The sequence below is a fragment of the Miscanthus floridulus genome, chromosome 1, assembly GCF_019320115.1.
Source record: "Miscanthus floridulus cultivar M001 chromosome 1, ASM1932011v1, whole genome shotgun sequence".
In the NCBI taxonomy this organism is placed as follows: Eukaryota; Viridiplantae; Streptophyta; class Magnoliopsida; order Poales; family Poaceae; genus Miscanthus; species Miscanthus floridulus.
Genome location: NC_089580.1, coordinates 196440309 through 196459468, shown reverse-complemented (window position 1 = coordinate 196459468; position 19160 = coordinate 196440309). Strand labels below are relative to the sequence as shown.

Genomic DNA, 19160 nt, shown 5'->3' with positions numbered 1-19160 from the left:
CGGCTGGGACAGGGTACGGCGGGGATCAGCCGCCCACTCGAGGCCTCGGCACTGTACACCAAGGTCTCGGCTATCTTGGAGTTCGTGCCTGCCGAGACCCCTCCACCATGGTGCAGCCTCGACACCGACCAAGTCTCGGCCTCGCGCGCAGTCCGTCCACAGTGGCTTACACGTCCACCGCCGCACCCACTCCGAGGCAGTCCCGGGGCTCCCACGACGCATAGGATCTGATGGGATGGCCACGCCGCCTCAGTGCTCCAAGGACGGACCACTCCGACGTCCACACCACCACAGGAACAGGCTACAGGGCCCGGACACGCCGCCTCTGCTCACACGGCGCCGTATAGTTAGCTCATGTACCGTCCTAGTCCTCCCTTAGGCTATAAAAGGAGAGGACTTGGGCTATTTTAAGGGAAAGACCGGGTGACACCCAGACACACACGCACATTCCAGCCGCCTGAGAGCAATGTCTCAAGCGGCCCGCACGACATCCTACCGAGACCTGGGACCAGCTCCCTCTCTCCTTTAGCTTGTAACCCCCTACTACGAGCACCTCGGTGCAAGGAATACAAGATTGATCTCTCAGACTGGACGTAGGGCCTCAATAGCCTGAACCAGTATAAACCTTGTGTCTCTTTGCATCACCATCCGGAATCGGGAGCACGCAGAACAAATTCACTGGTTGGTTGAGGACCCCTCGGTCCGAAACACCGACATGCCTCTTCTTCCTCACTTGAGCACGTCCAAAGCAGAGCAGGAGCTCTCTCTCTCCCTCCATTGTTGACCTCAAGCCCTCAAGCAAATCCATTGATTTCCCCATCAATCCTTGAGGAAAAAGGGTCCCAAACTCGATTAGAGAGCAGCTCCATTAATTTCGCAACTCTAAAGAGCACTTGGTTTATGTTTTGGTCGGTGGTTGTGTTTGCTACTCTGGGAGCTTGGCTCCTAGCCGGCTAGTGCATCGCCTGTGGAGCTTGCCAACTTGTATGACAGCCCCGGGAGGTTTGTAACCATCTCTTAAAGATAGTAAACGCATCCTTTATCTCAAGAGTTAAGTCTCTTGACTTGAGAATGAGGAAGGGTTGGAAAGCTCTAAGCCTTAGTGGCTAACCTCAACAACGTGGAGGTAGGCAAGCCTTGGTGGCGAGCCAAACCACGGGATAAATCATTGTATCACTTGTGCTTGATTTACATTACTTGCATGACATATTATGGTTGAGGTGATTTCTAGGTTTTTAGTCGATCTACTTATGTGTGGTGTTTCTACCACTTCTAGCTCTTGATCTGTGATTGTCATACCTGTAGTAAGCTAGGAAATTTCTTCGATCTAAGTTTTTGTTCACAGTATTAAACTGTGACTCAGTTGTCTGCATGTGCGGCAGTGTCGTAGTTCTGGTCTGGCAGTGCCGTAGTCCGGCAGTGCCGCCCTCCAGAGCGACAGTGCCACAGGGTGAATTTAATAAAAGTTTGAGTGTTTATTTTGACAGGCCTATTCACCCCCCCTCTAAGCCAACCAGAGACCCTACACATACCAACCCATAGGAACAGATTATTTAAGCACTCTTTAATTATTTTGTTCAATATAATTCACCAAAAATTATACTTTAAATAATAGTGCAAGTGTTTGCCGACTTAACAAAAAGACTTATCTTAATTTTATATTTGATCTTTGAGCTCTCCAGAACACTAATTAACAACATATGTTTTCAAGAATTAAAGTTGCATTTTCCACTACAACACTTGCTCACCATCTTCACATAAGCACTATACACGAGTCATATTTTATTTTGTTTACAGAAATTGTTTTTCATACCAAACAATTAACTACTTATTTTATTCTTTTTGTTAGGATTTTCATAGTATTCTTAAGCACTGAGTAAATTAACTTAGATTTTATTTTATTTCTCTCAACCATAAAGGTAGGTCGCGCAGGGTTTGTTTATCATTTCATGCGTGATTTTAAAATTTTCAACTCGAGAACTTGTTTTGCTAATTTCCTGAAGACCTTAACCTAGGTGCTAAGCAAGCTCGTAACATCAGAGATGTTACACTGCCTCTACTTGGCGATTGAATCTGCCACCTAGGTGGCGGTAGGACAAGGCAATGCGTGTTGAGTGACGACATGAGCAAAGGAGATAGTAGGGATGAGGAGGCCGAAGGGTGGGGCAAGTGCAAGAAGCCGCGAGCAGGGGCACAACGGCCTCGGCTAGGGGTGTCTGAAAGAAGGCACCGAAGTTTGGGCGGCGCATAGACTTTGCGTGCATTTGAGGAAAAAGAAGAAACGTCCTAGAGGCTGGCAAACAGGCCCCACAATTGACGACGCAAATGAAATCCATCCAACCTGTTCCTTTTACCATGATTCTGTCTCATAAACCAAACACCCAAGTAAAATGGTTCTATACCAACAAAAGAGGAATGCAACCATCTCGTCCTAGCTGTCCCCAAACCAAATATATTGTAAGAAATCTGGTACATAACATATCTGATATGTAACTATTATGTGTTTGTGTTACTCCATTCGTCCCAAAATAGAAGGTGATCTGACTTAGCGCGGCCTTCAAGATCATACTTTGACCGTTAATTCCTCTGGTCCTGTTTGGATCCTCGGAATTGAATTCATTTTAATAATCATAATTTAGACACATATTAATTAAGCTAATATGGTTGTATATGGATTATATTTGTATATTATTGTTGGTTATACGAGAGTGATACTTATGTGTTGCATTTCTATCGTAGGGGAGTGAGTTGAAGAGCATGTTATAAGTTGCAAAATAGAAACATAGAATAATGATCTATAGAATCAATTTCCTTCTCCCACACTATAAATTTGAGATAGGCTTATGTGTGAACTTCAGAAAGTGGTGGAATGTCAAATTCCAAGCCCAACAGCCTAATTTATTGAGTAGATTTCAATTCCTCCAAATGAAATGATCCAAACATCCTCTTATATTAATTTATAACAATTTATGGCAACAAAAATATTATTACAAAGTATTTCCTAAACATAAATCTAATGTTACAAGTTTTGTAGTATAAACTTTGTATATGAATAGGATAATTGTTGGTGAAACTACTAGCTCGACTAATATTTTAACGGGGTGTCTTATCAAAGCAGTGAGCTAAAATAGCTCTCACAACTAATAGTTGGATCATTTAGAGACCTAAACAAATAGCAGTCCATAAACAAACTGAATAATTCCAAGGCAGTCCTGGGCTATTTGATGTTTTTTTGGTTGGAGACCTGGAGGACTTGCCTAATAAAAAGTGTTGCCGGTGAGTTACTTAAAAAATTGATGTTTTTCGCTTGGCCAAGCAAGTTCAAAGAAGGTCCGTTTGGGTGGAGACCTATGCGTAAGACTGAGAATACTAATAGAGATATGCATAAAACTAAAATGTTTTTAATATATATTATATGTAAGATTAACATATATCTTTATAGTTTGATTATGATCGTGATATTTTGTCCCACATGTTTATTGAGAAACTAATGACGACAAAGTATTCGCAAGGAAATAATTAAGTTTTGCCCTGCGAGTAATAGATTCTTTATAACCATCATCAACTAGCTAATCACCAAAGATAAAAAAAAACATGCGGTCAGTAAAAATGAAACCAGACAAAAGACAACAAGAGAAAAAGACAGGCACAAAAGCTAACTCGATGCATGGCCCCTTTTTTTCCAACGGTGTATCAACTAATCAAATCAAAAGTACTATAGGCCAGGCAACACAGGCGCTCGATTTTCATTGCCTGGGCGACGGCACGCCTGGTACAGGCAACATCCGAGGACAGGCAACGTCCCAAACAAACGCATCACAAGGTAAGGCACAGGACAAATTTGTCCCCGGGCTTGAACCAAACAAGCCCGTGGTCTCGTAGGTAGGATTGTTTGGTAATACGCATTTGGCGCTTGGGCAATAATTCGAAGGGGTCTTACAATACTATCGCTACGTGTCAATCAAGTCTAGGAGGATATGACAATGACAACTGAACAAACGAGGAATGACGATGGACATCCCCGACCATGCGTCGCTGCATGCGGCTGCTAAATTTAAATAGGGTTGCTCCCTGAATCCCTGGTCCTTTTCGTGTATTTTCTTGCGTGCATCAGGCATCAGCCACGCACCAATTATATTTACAAATATGGCCGCCGGTATACCGGCGCCGGCGCAAGAAAAGATCGATCGATGCGGCCAATAGACGTAGCTCTCTGAAGCCGGCCGCGCGCGGACCAACCAGCCGCCGACTAGTAGAGTATAAGTAGCAGTAGAGCGAAGACAAACTCGTATCCTACATGGTAGTGACGCTGAGAAGGCATCGCCCCGTGTGTTGACACGACGATGCTTGAGGGCGTGAGACAAACCTGACCTTGGACATGTAGTACCATGCAGTCCAAATCGTCGCTGTTTGGCACTTTCTGGCTGCCTGCTACACCTGCACTACACTTCCAGCAGGCAGCAGCTTTCGGCGTTGGGTGGTCGTGGTAGCTGCAGAGCCAGTGAGTAGTGTGGTGTGGCGCCGAGGGAAGCTGTCTTGTGTCACCCAAGACTGCCTGATCTCAAGACAGCTAGCTAAACGCGACCACGCGACTGGGCCATGCATTCACACCTAGAGTAGAGTACTTGTCATAGTCCATTGTTTCTGATCTTGTGCACGCCGCGAACTGGTACCAAAACACGCAAAACAGGTTATGCTCAAACATCATGTTCGCTTGTTGGTTTCAGTCAACAATATTTTTCTCTCACAACAAACTAGTATCAGCCGAGTTTATCAGTCCAAAAACCAATCAGCGAACAGACCGAAAATCATAATATACAAGGGCTGACAGACTATTAGCCCTAATCATGATTTGTGATGCTTTGAGAAAAGAAGCGAACAAAACAGCACCAGTGGTCTAGTGGTAGAATAGTACCCTGCCACCGTACAGACCCGGGTTCGATTCCCGGCTGGTGCAACTTATGACCCGTTTGGCTGGCTGCGGGCGGCTCCGGCTGCTTCGCCGAAATCACTGTTCATCTATACGTATTTCACTGTTCATCGAAGCCCTTTTTCTCTCTCCTCTCCTCCTCACTCAGACGCGGTCGCAGCAGCCGGAGCCAGAAATTCGAGCTCCGCTGGCTCCGGCTCCCGCAGCCTCCTGTCGGCCGCTCAGCGGCCAACACCCTGCTACAGTGTCAGAGCCGGAGCCGGCAGGAGCCCGGCCAAATGGTTCCTTAGTTTTATGGAATTTTTGTCTGCAAAAAGAGAGTATGCAACTGTGCAAGACACGTTTCTTCACTATATTCGCCACTGCATTTTGGGCTTTCTATTGTCGGCTTCCACGGATTACTGTTACGGGCCACACAATCACGTACAACTTCGTGATTCGTATGAATGAAGAAATGAAGGCCCCCAGTCCAGGCCGCCGGCACGCTGCGTCTGACCCGTGGCCCAGACTCGCCCGGCCAAATTGGGCTGCATATCCGTCGTTACCTGCCAAGGGATTTTATTTTATTTTATTTTTACCTAAGGGCAAATTTTTTGATTGATGATGAAATGTGTAGCAGAGTTTCATTAGCCACGTGTTCCGCACAGATGCATACAGTTCAGTCCCACGACCTCCAGCGTATCGTCAGCTGCAGCATTAAGAGCATGTTTGTTTCATGCTCTCCCAGTCATTTCCTCCACCAGACAAGCATGTTAGCTTCAGACACTCAAAAAACAAAGCCTAGGAGAGCACCTTGCTGGCAGGAAAGTTTGTCTCGGAGCAAACCAAACACATCACATGAGAAATAGTACATTCACAGTACATAAAGGTTTTAGTCTCAGATTTGCAAGCATAGATCTATCGATGCATGGATTAGTTAATGCCCTAACAATAACAACTACACCAGTCTCTGAAATAACTCGCCTCATTCCTAGCGACCTTTCAAGCAAGCAGTTGCTTCAACATATTGGACTGGAACCGTCATATGCCGCACAATAATATCTAAGGATATAGAGCTTTCTTCTTCAAAACTTTGTGTTACACAGCGTAAACCGTGAACAAGCTATATGAAATGTCCAAATTTTGTGAACAAATGTCAACTAAAATATTATATTCTTTGTGGGCTTGATGTTGATCCATCAATGTGACTTACTCCATCATAATCTGATGCCTACGTGATCATAGATGCCTAGATGATCATGATGCGAGCAAGTAGCAACACACAGGTAATCCTAGTAAACCTTGTGTCATAGAAAATCACGATCCTAACAAAAAAATTATGTATAGTATTTATTACTTTATATTTAAAACTTAATTTAACATAGGTTAGATAAACCTAATAAAACATAACAAAATTTATATATCTACATATAATTATTATTTGTATTATATTTATTATATTTATTTTTTGCTTTATATTTACAAACTTAATTTAATATTGACTAGTTTAAACCTAATATAAATTCATAATATAAAAAGTAATATATATTGGGTTTAAACTTAATTTAATATTGACTAATTTAAACCTAAACACGCAAAGAAATGCCTCAGAAGGCCTATGCGTGTCCCTCTTCCCAATTCCCAACACTCGCGTGCTGCGTGGGCAGTGGGTGGCTACTGCCAAGCGTTCCGTTCCGTTCCTCTTCCAGCAGTGCCATCTGAAACGTGCGGCAATGGAGACCGCAACGGCGACAGCTCGTGACCTAAGTGAGAGGCGACGTTTTAGTTTGCTGATGGGCATTTTGGCCATACATCATATACTTTTTTCGGTAGAAATGAGGGGGGCAATGGCCCCCTCCCCCCGCAGCCTGCGCACGCTAAATAATATTACCACACTCATGTTAAAACAAAACACAAGTTAACATGCTATATGTTTATAGGCGGGTAAATGCTTTACCCACACCTTTTCTAACTTGCTGTGATAGGGGAGCTAGACCTCCGGTGGCCGGAGTCGCTGGAGTAACCCTGTACACGCGTGGGCGCCACCGTCGCACAGGGTTGCGGTGGCGTGGAAGGTGATTCTAGTGGCGACGTCCATTGTCGTCGGAATGGTATTGCACATCGCCTCCAAGCTGTGTGTTGCAGAATGTATCCAACCATGATCTAGCGTCGTCACTTACTTACTTATGTGCCTAAAAACATTATTTATCCATGTTTAGAATGATAAATTTGTGAAGCCTGATCTCTAACATGGCAAATAACCATTTTTTCTCTTGAATTTGATGGCTACACGAAGAGAATGACAACCTAGTTGCCACCATAGATGATTTCAGTAGCTTATAATGGCTCAACGGCAAGAAGTAAATGGCCCCCTAAAGTCCTAGGTGTTGTTTGGTTGTACGGTGACAACGCTAACCTAAAAGGGAGGGTTCCACGGCGGCAAGGGGAAGAGAATCATTCATTTACTTGTTTGGATGGACGGTTTTAAGACTAATACCCCTGTAAGGTCTGGAAAATTATACAAGCTAGTCAAGAAAAAACTGTTTGGGCGATCGGTTTTGTTATTAAATTTACACCCAGTTTTACCGACCGAAAAATGATATAGACCTACACATGATTCAGGGGATGCTGGCCTTCCCGGCGGGCAGCTAGCCCTCGGCAAATTACCCGCTACCCAATACCCGTACCCGATTTACCCAATCACAATTTTGGATAGTGACTGCGGATACCCAAAATTAGTTGAGGAAATTCGGGTAATAGGTCGCGGTATCCAAATTACACATATTACCCGATATCAGAATTCAAGGGCTTCAAGCCCAACATGGCACTTACCCAATCCAGACCCCAGCGGCCCAGCACCACTTGCATTCCTCCGTTCCACCTCCCTGGACTCCACGAGCACAGGCAGCCCCGACTCCCCGAGGTCGTGACTCCAGTTCTCTTTGCGGCTCCACCCTTCGTCCATTCCGGAGTGGCGCTGGAAACCTAGCCTCCTAGCTGCTCCGTGGCTGCCGCCCGCCGCTGCGCCCCCTGCCCCTACCGACGCACGAGGCCGAGAGAGAGCCCCTGCCAACGCGCGAGCCGCTGACTGTGCCCGACGCCTCGACCTGGGGTCCTCAAGGAAGGCCCTCACACCCCTCCACCCGTCACATCGGGCAAAGCCGCAACGGCACGAGAGCGACGCATCACCCGTCGACGCACCCGACGGCCGACGGCCCACACGCGGAAGCACCTATCGACCGGCGTCCCAGATTCGTTTTGTGAATCCCGGGTAGTTCGAGAATACCCGAACCCGAATTATCATGTATCCGAAATATCAGTAGTGATTTTTCGGGGCTGATATTGGGTACTGATTTCTATTACCTGAATTTCTAAATACCCAAACTACCCGACCCGAATTTTTTGGGTAACCCGAACGCCCAGGTTACGGGCAGCCAGCACCTGGCCTGCGCTCCTCCTCAACCTCCACGGGCTCTCCCAGGTCCCCCTCGAACTGGCCGCCGGCGACCTGCTGAACAGAGTGAACATCTCCGTCGCCCAGACGAGCTCGCCCGCGGTGATCGCCGTGTACGCGCGGCAGTTCAGACGGGACCTCACGCTGTTCCTCGAGTCACGGGCGGTGGAGGTCGTCGTCGGCGGTTGGGTGCTGGCCTTCCTCAAGGGACGATCGGCCAGGGATCCCCCTAGCGAGGGCTGCGCCATGTACGATCACCCCAACAAAATCCTCAACGGCACTTCGAGCTCATCGATCGGACCCGTTCTAATTCCAGCTCTGCATCTGCTGACAGACGGACGAGGTTGGTGTATCGTCGTCGCCAGTCCGGAGTTCGGACTTGGGTGCAGCTGCTGTCGCCGCCGACGGAGTCGCAGGAGTGCCAAGAACAGAGGCAAGCTCGTCGATGTCGTATGCTCTCTGGGTCATTCAGAAACATGTTTCTATCCAATAAGGCAAATTCGTGATTGGTTATTCCATTCACTGTTCTTCTGAGGTTCAGCGAGCTATTAATGCCTTTCGTCGTGCATGTACGAGTCTGGGAGGCCACAACCTCTCTTACCCAAACATTATTTTCCACGGGCAAAGGGTGTGTTTGTTTGAAGAATGAGGTGATCTATCGTCTTCTCACTTTTTACTTTTTTATTTGGTTTGTGGAATGGAATGAGTTGATCCATCACCGTCTCATTCCTCATAAGCTAATAATTAGTATATGAATGAAGAATGGGTTGATTCCACCAAAATTTATGAGATAAACTAATGATGCATCGCCTCATAAAGCAGGTGGTGACTCTACCAACCAAACACCCCATGCACGAGATCTTACCGGCGAAAATGATTTACAGGTGAAAAAGAGTACAATATCACCAAACAGGGCCTTATTCTATTTGGTTCACGCGTGGCAATATAGTTTTTTCAACTCACAAAAATATATTGGAAGGAATAAATAAGACCATCTCTAATAGTTTTCAATAATTCACTCATTATCAGAAATCCTTTACTGTTTCTAAATTATCCTAAGCCAGCTTTATATATTCTTTCGATCTTATACATCAGAAACTCTTTCCTACTCTTTATTCTTTCTCACGGCCCTTGCACCTTATATTGGCAGACCCATAAGCGCGTGGAAAACATGCACATATATACGCGTTAGGTGATTTTTTTTCAAGTGCTGAAAAATTGGAAAGTGAGATTGGCAACTCTTGGAGATGTTTTTTTTATTCTTGCAAAAAATCCAAGATCAGGAGGTTTTATTGGGAAGAGTTCCCAAAAATTTATTTCAAAACCATGAAGTTTTCTAACTCACCAAAAAGTATCGGAAGAAATAAATAAAGCCATCTCCAACGATTTCAATAATTTACTGCTAAAATATAGAAGATAATTTTATATCGGAAATCATATACTATTTCTAAATTATCTTAACCACTTTGTATATATTTTTTTTCTCTTGTACATTTGCATCAAGAATCCTTTCCTACTATTTATTCTTTCACATGTCCCTTCCACCTTAGATTTGGAGACCGATACACGTGTTTTCCACACGCGGATATATCCGTGTTTTCGGTGATTTTTTTCCAAGTGCCAAAAGATTGGGAGGTGAGATTGTGAACTTTTGAGATGGATTTTTTTCTATTCTTACCAAAAACCCTCAGATTGGGAGACTTTATTGAAAACTCTTGGAGATGCTCTTACATAGTACTTGAAACAAACAATAACTAACATGATATGTTGGGGGTGTGAACGGATGAGGCTACAAAATGAGTCAACCAAACAACATCCTTGGTTTAGAGAATGAACCCATTCTAGATGAGGTGAAGCGGATGCATCATGAATCCATTACTCAAACTCTATGGAGTCACTGGTTTGGAGAATGAACCTATATTCTAGACTGAGGTGAGGTGATGCAGTCATGAATCCATTACTCAAATTGAGTGGAACGACTTCATTTCTCGTACTAGTACTAACTACTAGCTTGCGAGGAATGAGGTGGTGATTAATCAACTCATTTCATTTCACAAACCAAACAAAAAATCAAAGAGTTCGATGAGATAGACTACCTCATTCCACGAACCAAAACACTCATTAAGGCTAATTTGGAAGCAAGGGGAGGCACACCAAGGGATAGGAAACTCTTCCATGAAGAACTAAATAATTATTCAAATAATTTCCCGATTGATTTCCCATCCTGGAAAAAGTCTCGCATCCCTATAAAAAGAAGAAGAAGAAAAAAAAAATCAAAAGCCAGTTGGTTCCTACTAGATACGGGCCTTAACTGTCAGCAGCCCATTAAACCTGAATCCGGTGGGCTCCATTATTTTCTTCTCTTCTTCCAAGCCTGGCCCGTTAGAAACCCACGGCCGCCGCCGTCAAGAAACCTTGCGCGCAAAAGACCTCGAGACCCTCCCACAGCAAACCTGTGCCCTAACGGCGCGAAGGGCAGGTTCGTCTTTAGAGGCATCCAAAACCCTAGCCCCCAAGTCCTATATAAACAGCGAGCCAGGCGAAACTCTACGGATCGGGTCCAATACCAGCCGCCGCCATGTCGAAGCGAGGTATGCCGCCTCCTTTCCTCAGCTCGATTCGCCCATTTCCTCGTCGATTGATTATCCATCCTGTTGCGATCTCGCGTTTTTAATGGAGTTCTCGCTTTGCGTGGTGTCTCGTGATGTGATCCAGGGAGGGGTGGTACGGCGGGGAACAAGTTCCGCATGTCGCTGGGTCTGCCGGTGGCGGCGACGGTGAACTGCGCGGACAACACAGGCGCCAAGAACCTGTACATCATCTCCGTCAAGGGCATCAAGGGCCGCCTCAACCGCCTCCCGTCCGCCTGCGTCGGCGACATGGTCATGGCCACCGTCAAGAAGGGGAAGCCCGATCTCAGGAAGAAGGTGATGCCCGCCGTCATCGTCCGCCAGCGCAAGCCCTGGCGCCGCAAGGATGGTGTCTACATGTACTTCGAAGGTAGCATCCCGATCCCATCTCACCAATAGCTTCATAGATCAAGTGTTGTCGATGTGCTTAGATTGATGTTCAATTTACTTTCGATGGTCCTGGTGATGCATGCTTAGTATCTAGCTTAGAGGTGAAATTCCTTTTCTTTGATGGGAGGGCCGCGAGGCTCTCTAGCTTTTACTGGAGCAGAAGCCGATAGTGTCTGCATATTCCAAAGCAAACGTCATAAATTAAGCCTTTCGATGTTGAGGATTTCCGTTGAAAGTTTACTCTTTCATGGATATTATCCGTCAGAGGGCAGCCTCATATTCCATTGCCTTGTGTAGCAGCGTCGCCGCCATGAAAATTTGGGACTGGCCATGAGGCTCATATTTCATACATCTCAGTTTCACAATGCAGTGTTTTGTGTTTGTTTTGGTACATGTTTTGTATTATGGTATCCAGTTGCTCCTGAGCTGGTTTCATATTCTGTTGTTTACTGGGTCACATTGCGCTGTTAAATTTTACATGTTTGCACTTGTATAAATGTTGAAAAGGATGATGTTACACGTTTGGATTTATGTATTAGAGAACGTCTCAGGGGACACTTAACCACAATTTTCTGATTGACGGTTGGAGATCCATGTCCTTCAGCTTTACTAGTGGAGCAAACAACACATGTTTGTATATTCCCAAGCAAACGTCATATATTAACCCTTTGGGTGTTGAGATGTTCCCTTGGAATTTCTCCATCTGAAGGCGGCCTCATATTCCATTGCCCTTGGTAGCGGCGTTGCTGCATTGAAACTTTGGGACTGGCCATGAGGCAGATAGTTCTATATTTACTTTTCATTCATTGCATTTACATTTGTTTTTTTGTTGCTTGTTAATTGAACCAGATAGGTTTACCCGAGTTATCTTTTATCACAAGTGCCACTTGTTTTTGTAATTGCTTCTACTTGATTGTTCATGTGAGGTGTGTGGTAACTTGTGAATACCAATACACTTCTTACTGACGGAAGGGCTCCGAGGTTCTTCAGCTTTTTTTGGAGCAAACATTACATGTTTGTATATTCCAAAGCAAACGTCAGAAATTAAGTTTTTATCTGTAGAGGTTTGCTGGCAAGGATTTTCATCTTTGAGAGCTTTCCTCCATTTGAAAATAGTCTCATATTCCATTGCCTTGGGTAGCGGCATCGCTGCATTGAAACTTTGGGACTGGCCATGAGACATATATTTTCTTCATTTCTTATAATGATGTTTCCTTGTTATAAGTTTTGGCTCTGTGGAAAGCTTGTTTCTTTATATGTTCTAGTGTTTTCTACTGTCTAGTCTCCGGCTTTGTTTTTGTTAATAATTGTTGAACTAATTTGGGGTGATGCATTTCATTTGCAGATAATGCTGGAGTGATTGTGAATCCCAAGGGTGAGATGAAAGGTATGCCCTGCCAACTGTAATTCCTCCAGCATCAGGCTAATCTTGTTTGGCATGGGCATTTAACAAACTAACAATTGCCTCTCTTGCAGGTTCTGCTATCACTGGACCTATCGGCAAGGAGTGTGCTGACCTTTGGCCTAGGATTGCTAGCGCAGCAAATGCCATCGTTTGAGAGCTTGTTGGAATGTGTTTAGACTTCTGTATGATCATCTCAGTGTCCTGTTGCAACTGTTGCCTAAGAGTGCTATTGGACTTGATGGCTTCTTTATGTTGGTCACTCAATTTTGTATTTAGCAGAAATTTGTCTACCATGTGGATCTATATAACAATGTGGTTGCCTTAAGTTTGCTGTCGTACCATTTTTATGAGATGCTTATCATGTAATGTGGAAGCCCTGTTTGTTTACACCTAGCATATTTCTTTGGTGACTGCAAATTTGTTGGTATTTCATTGATATAACGATAGTGTGAACCGGATTGTTTTAAGGTCATGATTCTAACTCATCATTGTGATCATGTACTGGAATTTTCGTCGTTGGCTTGGACAATCAGCTGAGTTGTTTTGCCTCGATGTGTTGCTGTCAGACACGGAATTATTGCATTTTCAATAGAAAAATTTAAAATGTCACCTAGTTATTGCGATGCTGCACTGTTTAATCCCAGCCATATCAACTGATTTATTTCTCAAATCCCCGCTGATTTATATGAGAAACATTTCTATCAGGATTCTCTCGGCCCTAAAATAACTGCACATCATGCTTTAATTTTTACTAAATTCTATAGAAAATGTTATCAACATTATATTTTTGATGATATGAAAATAATTTCCACTGTTATAGAGTTCAATTAGATTTAGAGAATATATTATGAATACTTGTATCTTTTAATATTTAATATTAATACGTATATGTATTTACTTAAAAAGTGAGATTTGCAGATATTTAGGGTCTACTTGAGTTCACCAATCGTCAAGTCAATTAAGGGATTTGAAAAATCATAGTTGTAAACGAAGATTTGTAATTCATCTTTCTGTTCTTTCGCTCAATCGGCCAAACCAACAGATTTGATAATTTAACAAGCAGGCTGAAAACAACAGCTTGCAATTTTCTCTCTCAAAATTATAAGTAATAAATGACAAGAAATGTTCCCATTCTACTATCTACATCTACACATAGCGCTTCACCAAGCTCTGTAATTTAGCTATACCAAGCTTTGCAATTCACAGTTTGGGGGCAGAGCTGTGGTGCAGGGCTGTGCACAATTCACAGTTTGGGGCAAAGCTGTGGTGCGTGGCGGTGCACAATCGCTATCCCTGTTGAGAAGCATTGCAATGGTGAGATACTCGAGTCGAAGTAGAGGATATGAAGGTCCTCCGTGATATTCACGAGCTTTAACATCGTTTCATTCTTTGCACCCTGAAAAGTAACGGTGTAAAGATCAGAATCTGAAACCATCCTTGCACATTAAAACCTGAATTACTCATAAACAAAACTACAAATGGCTTAGCAGTGATTCTGATATCTGAAGGTAACCATAAAATTCTATTGCAAATAAGCTCCATGTTAGTTACCTTGATAGATAGCTCTACTGATCTGCTGTCCTGTGACTCTCCTTCAGGCAAGGAGCCATAACCATCGCCGTTAAACACTCTGATGGGGCAGCCAAGATCCCATCCCCCGCAATCACAGCATCCTCCTGATCTCCATCTCTCGATGAGGCCTGATGGTCGGCTGCTCTTTGATACCGTGCCGCCGTGGTAACCTCTAGGGACAACAACAGTTATACATTGTGTGGCACCATTACTGTTCTGAACATCAGTTTCTTTACTGCCTTCTGAATGATTTAGTCCTGCTTTCTCAAGGAACTTCAGGCCCCAGCCACCCAAAACAGGCTCTTCCTGGCGTTTGTGCCGTTGTTCCCTCACCACAATTGCTGCTAATTCTTGGTTGGTCGGCAGATCATCGGTGTTGAGATTCATCAGATCTGATTCTCTAGCACTGATCATTTCACCTTCAAGTATTTCAGTTAAGTCGTCGAACTGATGAGAGGAAGATTTGCCAAACTTCCAGGAATGTTTCGGGCTAGAGGAAACATTGCCTGTTCTCATAATTTCTGTCACTCTCTTGACAAGACCCTTCCCTTTTGGAACACTGTAGGGACTGCACATTTGCCTAAGATAGTCATCTGGAGAACCATACAGAACAAACTCAGTTTCCAAAAGACTTGACTTGTCTGAGTTTAGAACTAAAGAACTTGACACCACCATCTTGCCCACAAGTCTGGACACGTTGCTTGAGTGACCCATCCAATCTTTTCTTCCTTGCTCTCCAGAATGGATCATGTAGACATAGTCCAAGGCCTTGTCCTTTTCCTGCAGCCTGATTGGGTTTGCAGCGTATACTGCAATAGGATCGTCCAGTGACAATTCAAAATGAGGGAGCCCATCCTTCCATATGCATTGTAGAAGACCTGCACTAAGAGATGATGGGCAATTGTGACAGAACAGGCTGATTTGAGCTCATAGATGAGCACAGTGGCGACTTGTTCTCATGGATGCTGACCTCAGCTGTGCCTTTGTTCATTGGAGATGCCCCATGGGAGGAGGTTTCCCATGTCTCAGGAGATATGAGCTTCAATATTTCTGACTGTGTTATGATGTAGGGATTTCGACCGGATTTTTCTCAGTTTAGAACCTGCAAGGAAAGGTGATGGGCTTTTCGGTCTTGTCTTTGCATTTACAAGAGCATGCAAAGAATCCAGGACCTTTTTCTCGGAAGGACCAAGATTTACACTCCCTTGGCTTACCCCATCGGTAATCAAGTCATCAAGATCATTGACATTATGGGTTCTTGTTGGGTGCCTGAGGCTTCTGATGAGAAACTCCAAGATCATCATCTTGGCAGGATGTGCAGGGAACAATTCTGAATGGGGAGTGCTACCACTGCATGAACAAAATGACTTATGGCATGATTGGCAGCCCTTGCTTTTCTTCTCATCAATATCTGTCGCAAATCAGACTGAACCTCAGATGCAGCAGTGGACGGGTCTTGATCCCCTTCAGCCCTTCCACTGAACTCTGGAGTTACACCCCCGTCGTATAATCCATTTCTCCTTTCCATGTATACAAGTTCCATCTCTGATCAAGAAGTAAAAGATATGGAGAATGCAGCCAAACAAGTCTTTACCTGCACAGTGATAACATATAACATTGCTAAAAAAAAGTGATAACATATAACAGATCAGCCCAAAGAGAACCAAATGTGACCGGCTACCATATACTTTAAAATTGAAGAAATCCTGGATGGCTGTTTCTGGTGACAGGGACAGACTACATCAGAAAGAGCTGAAAATAGAGATAAGATTCCCCTAAGATAACTTTCACACCAAGGATCAGAATTTGCCACGGAGATCATACAAGGAAGCAAGGAACATGTAACATGTTCATATACGGGACTAAGGAACATGTGGCATGATTTCATAGTTGATCAATTAAATTAGAAAAAATATTGCAAGTGATTAACAGCTGCCAGAGAAGTGCCCATGTGATGTTTTCGATTTACTCAATTTTTTATGGAACACGAACATCCTCTGCTGAAAATAAAGCAGGAGTAGTGGAGGTAGGTATACTCAGGAGTGGTGCAGAAGTGCTCACATAAAAATGCTTGACATCGATAAGCAGTAACCACAAGATAAAAACTTTCTTTCTCCAAATGGAAGCAGCTAACCGCCGTCCTCAGTTCTCAGCACATTAATTTCTCTCAAGTACTAGGGCACCATATAAATAAATGGCAGTTACACCACACACTAAAACTTCCTTCGTATGATTCATGGCGTACACTCTATTCACCAACAACACATCTAAGGCTTTTCTTATCATAACAACAAAAGGGGACATGCCAGTACTATTGTACTAACTGTACTTGGTTTGCTTAAACTGAAAGGCTGATAACAACTAGTATTACTATTTCACTGCCTTCTCCTATCAAAGCAATGGATAATGGCTTACAGGAAAATGGACACGGGTACTTGCAAACAGATTCTGAACTAGGAAGGACAGTTGAGACATGGGCTGATGCTCTGCATCTTTGCTCTGTAGCATGAGAGATGAACAGAGGGCAGGTACATGACCAATGGTTCAGAAGCCACAAATTACTGACCTCTGAACCCCAAAGAACTGAGACATAGGATGGAAGAGATGAGGACTCTTCAATCAATCACATAATAAAAAGAAAAGTGTCATTAAAAACAAAAGTTGCAGCCACGCCCACGCTGCAAAAGAGTGGTAAAGCCCAACCGAAAAGCATGACCATAAATGCATTCATCACTGGCGTAAAGAACGGCCAGGTTCAACGGGAAATCACTTTGTTGCACCTTGTTGCCTTTAACACGGCAGCAAAGGAAAGCCTATGTACTTATGGGTTACTACAGCACCAAGAGAGAAAACAACAACAAGAAAGTCGCATCCATCTTTCCTTTCCTTTGTCAAAGCAAGAAGTAAACTAAGAATTAATAAACACTCTTACTCTACAACAACAGTAACTTAAGCTGAAAAGACAAGCTAAAGATGCATCATTTTGGCCAAACAAAAGCAGGACAAGAGAAGTGGAGGAAGCATCAGATTCCTCACCTCAGGCACAGAGATTAGCACGCAGCAGCATCCAAGACCTCGCTTGAAGCAAATCACTGCCTCCCAACCTCCCAGCACAGACGACAGACGAGCTCTCCTCTCGTCCTTGATCTCGAGCAGTTCGTCTCGTCTTGGAAGGAGCAGCAGGGGGGACGAGCCACCAATGCGAAGAGCTGAAGAACAGAAGACGACGGCCGGGAGATTATATACTCCAGGTCCAAGACCAAGAAGAACTGAGCCAACCAGCAAGAGGTAGCCAGTGACTCACCAACCAACCGAAACTAGAAACAAGGTTAGGTGAAGAGCCTAAACCAAGCCGCTGTCAACGGGAAGGAGAACGACCGAGAGGCCGGAGGAGCATCAAGCCGAGGCGCAAGGCTGCCGCTTACTAGAACGGCAGCGGATGAGACAAAGCGCTCGGCTTTTGTGCGATAACAACAGCCCCCAACCAAAACCAGCAGGGAGGTGGAGGGGCGGACGGGCAAAGAAAGGGAAGAGAGGAAGAAGACCAAGGACTGATGAAGGACGTAAGCAGGCAGACGAGAGGAGGCGCGGGGGCGGCTTCCGGCTTGACTTGTTCCAGAACTGGAGAGGAGAGGGCAGGCAAAACAAGGGGAGGCGTCAAGGGGAAAAAGCTGTTGCCTTTACTCCTGCTCCTCACACTCTTCCCTTTCCATCAACACACGACGGTTTGTATGGCTTTGGAGGCGGGGGGTGGACTCGACTCTCTCGGTAACGCGTGGGCGCTACAGTTCCCTTCCATGTCCGGCTGCCTGTGCCTACGCATGCAAGCCAAAGAAACAGGGCCCTGTTCAGAGCGAGGCGTAACTCCTCGTCGCCATTAATGGCCGGCCGAGAAAGGCAACGTTGTTGTTTGCTCGAGTTTAATGGCCAAGGGGAAGGGAAAGAAGCGGAGGCGTCAGCTAACTGAAGCCTGAACCGCGGAAGGAAGCGAGCTGCGTGCGGCAGGAGAGCCCTGAAATCAGCTAAGGAACGGAAGCGAGCGACCTGATGATGGGCGAGAATGCGAGATTGGCGTGGGAGGGACGCGGCAGGCCATGTGAAGTGAAAGGGGGAGACTAAACGGAACAAACCGATGGACTGCAGCGGCGGCCGCAGAGAAGTGGGGGCTTTGTTGGGGGGACGGCGCTAAAAAATCAGGCCCTAGAGCTGATTTCTTTGGGGGTTCAGTTCTTGGCACGCGTGATTGCGTGCTTCTAGGCTCCGAATTCTGCAGCGGATGCTGTAATAAAGAAAGAAAGGTTCGCGGTTGCCGGGCCGGTTGCGGTGCCGGAACTTATTCCCCGTTCCCCACTCCCACTGGGGGCCGGCCGAGGCTGACCACGGGCGGGCGCTGCTGCATCGTGGTTCGTTTGCGGCTTGGACTTGGGCGCTCCCGAGCACTGCTCCCTCGCCGTAGTGCTCGGGCGGGCCAGCGGACAAGACAAGAAGAGGAGACGGGGAGGGCTGGTCCGCTGGTGTGGTGTGGCGTCACGAGCGGCCACAGCAGCAGTGGAGTGTCCAGTTTCAGCTCCGATAAGCCCATGCGACCATGCAGGAAATGTAGGCTTGGATGGCGATAAAAGAGGGGCGACGTGTACGTCTAGCCATCCAGGCCCGGTCTATTCGTCGGCCCGGCCGGCCTCGAGGCGCCCACCACTAACGGCCACTTCCGGGGACCGGCTGCGCTGCGCAGCTGTTGCCCAACCAGCAGCCCGCCCAGCACGACTCTATGTACGCTGTGTCCGCCCAGGTTTTTGTTGC

The 19160-nt window shown here is 45.4% G+C and overlaps 1 protein-coding gene, 1 non-coding gene and 1 pseudogene across 2 annotated transcripts; 2 read left to right on the top strand and 1 right to left on the bottom strand.

Moving 5' to 3' along the window:
- The first annotated feature begins 4886 nt into the window (after positions 1–4886).
- TRNAG-GCC (transfer RNA glycine (anticodon GCC)) lies at positions 4887–4957 on the top strand. The gene has a single exon. It is a non-coding gene; the product is annotated as a tRNA-Gly (tRNA).
- A 5881-nt stretch (positions 4958–10838) lies between these two features.
- On the top strand, positions 10839–13161 carry LOC136508196 (large ribosomal subunit protein uL14x/uL14z/uL14y). Its single transcript, XM_066502833.1, has 4 exons — positions 10839–10954; positions 11079–11363; positions 12729–12770; positions 12860–13161. The coding sequence occupies exons 1-4, from the start codon at positions 10942–10944 to the stop codon at positions 12940–12942; spliced, it is 423 nt and encodes a 140-aa protein (XP_066358930.1). The 5' UTR covers positions 10839–10941; the 3' UTR covers positions 12943–13161.
- A 605-nt stretch (positions 13162–13766) lies between these two features.
- LOC136449556 (uncharacterized) lies at positions 13767–18113 on the bottom strand (annotated as a pseudogene).
- Between the last annotated feature and the right edge of the window lie 1047 nt (positions 18114–19160).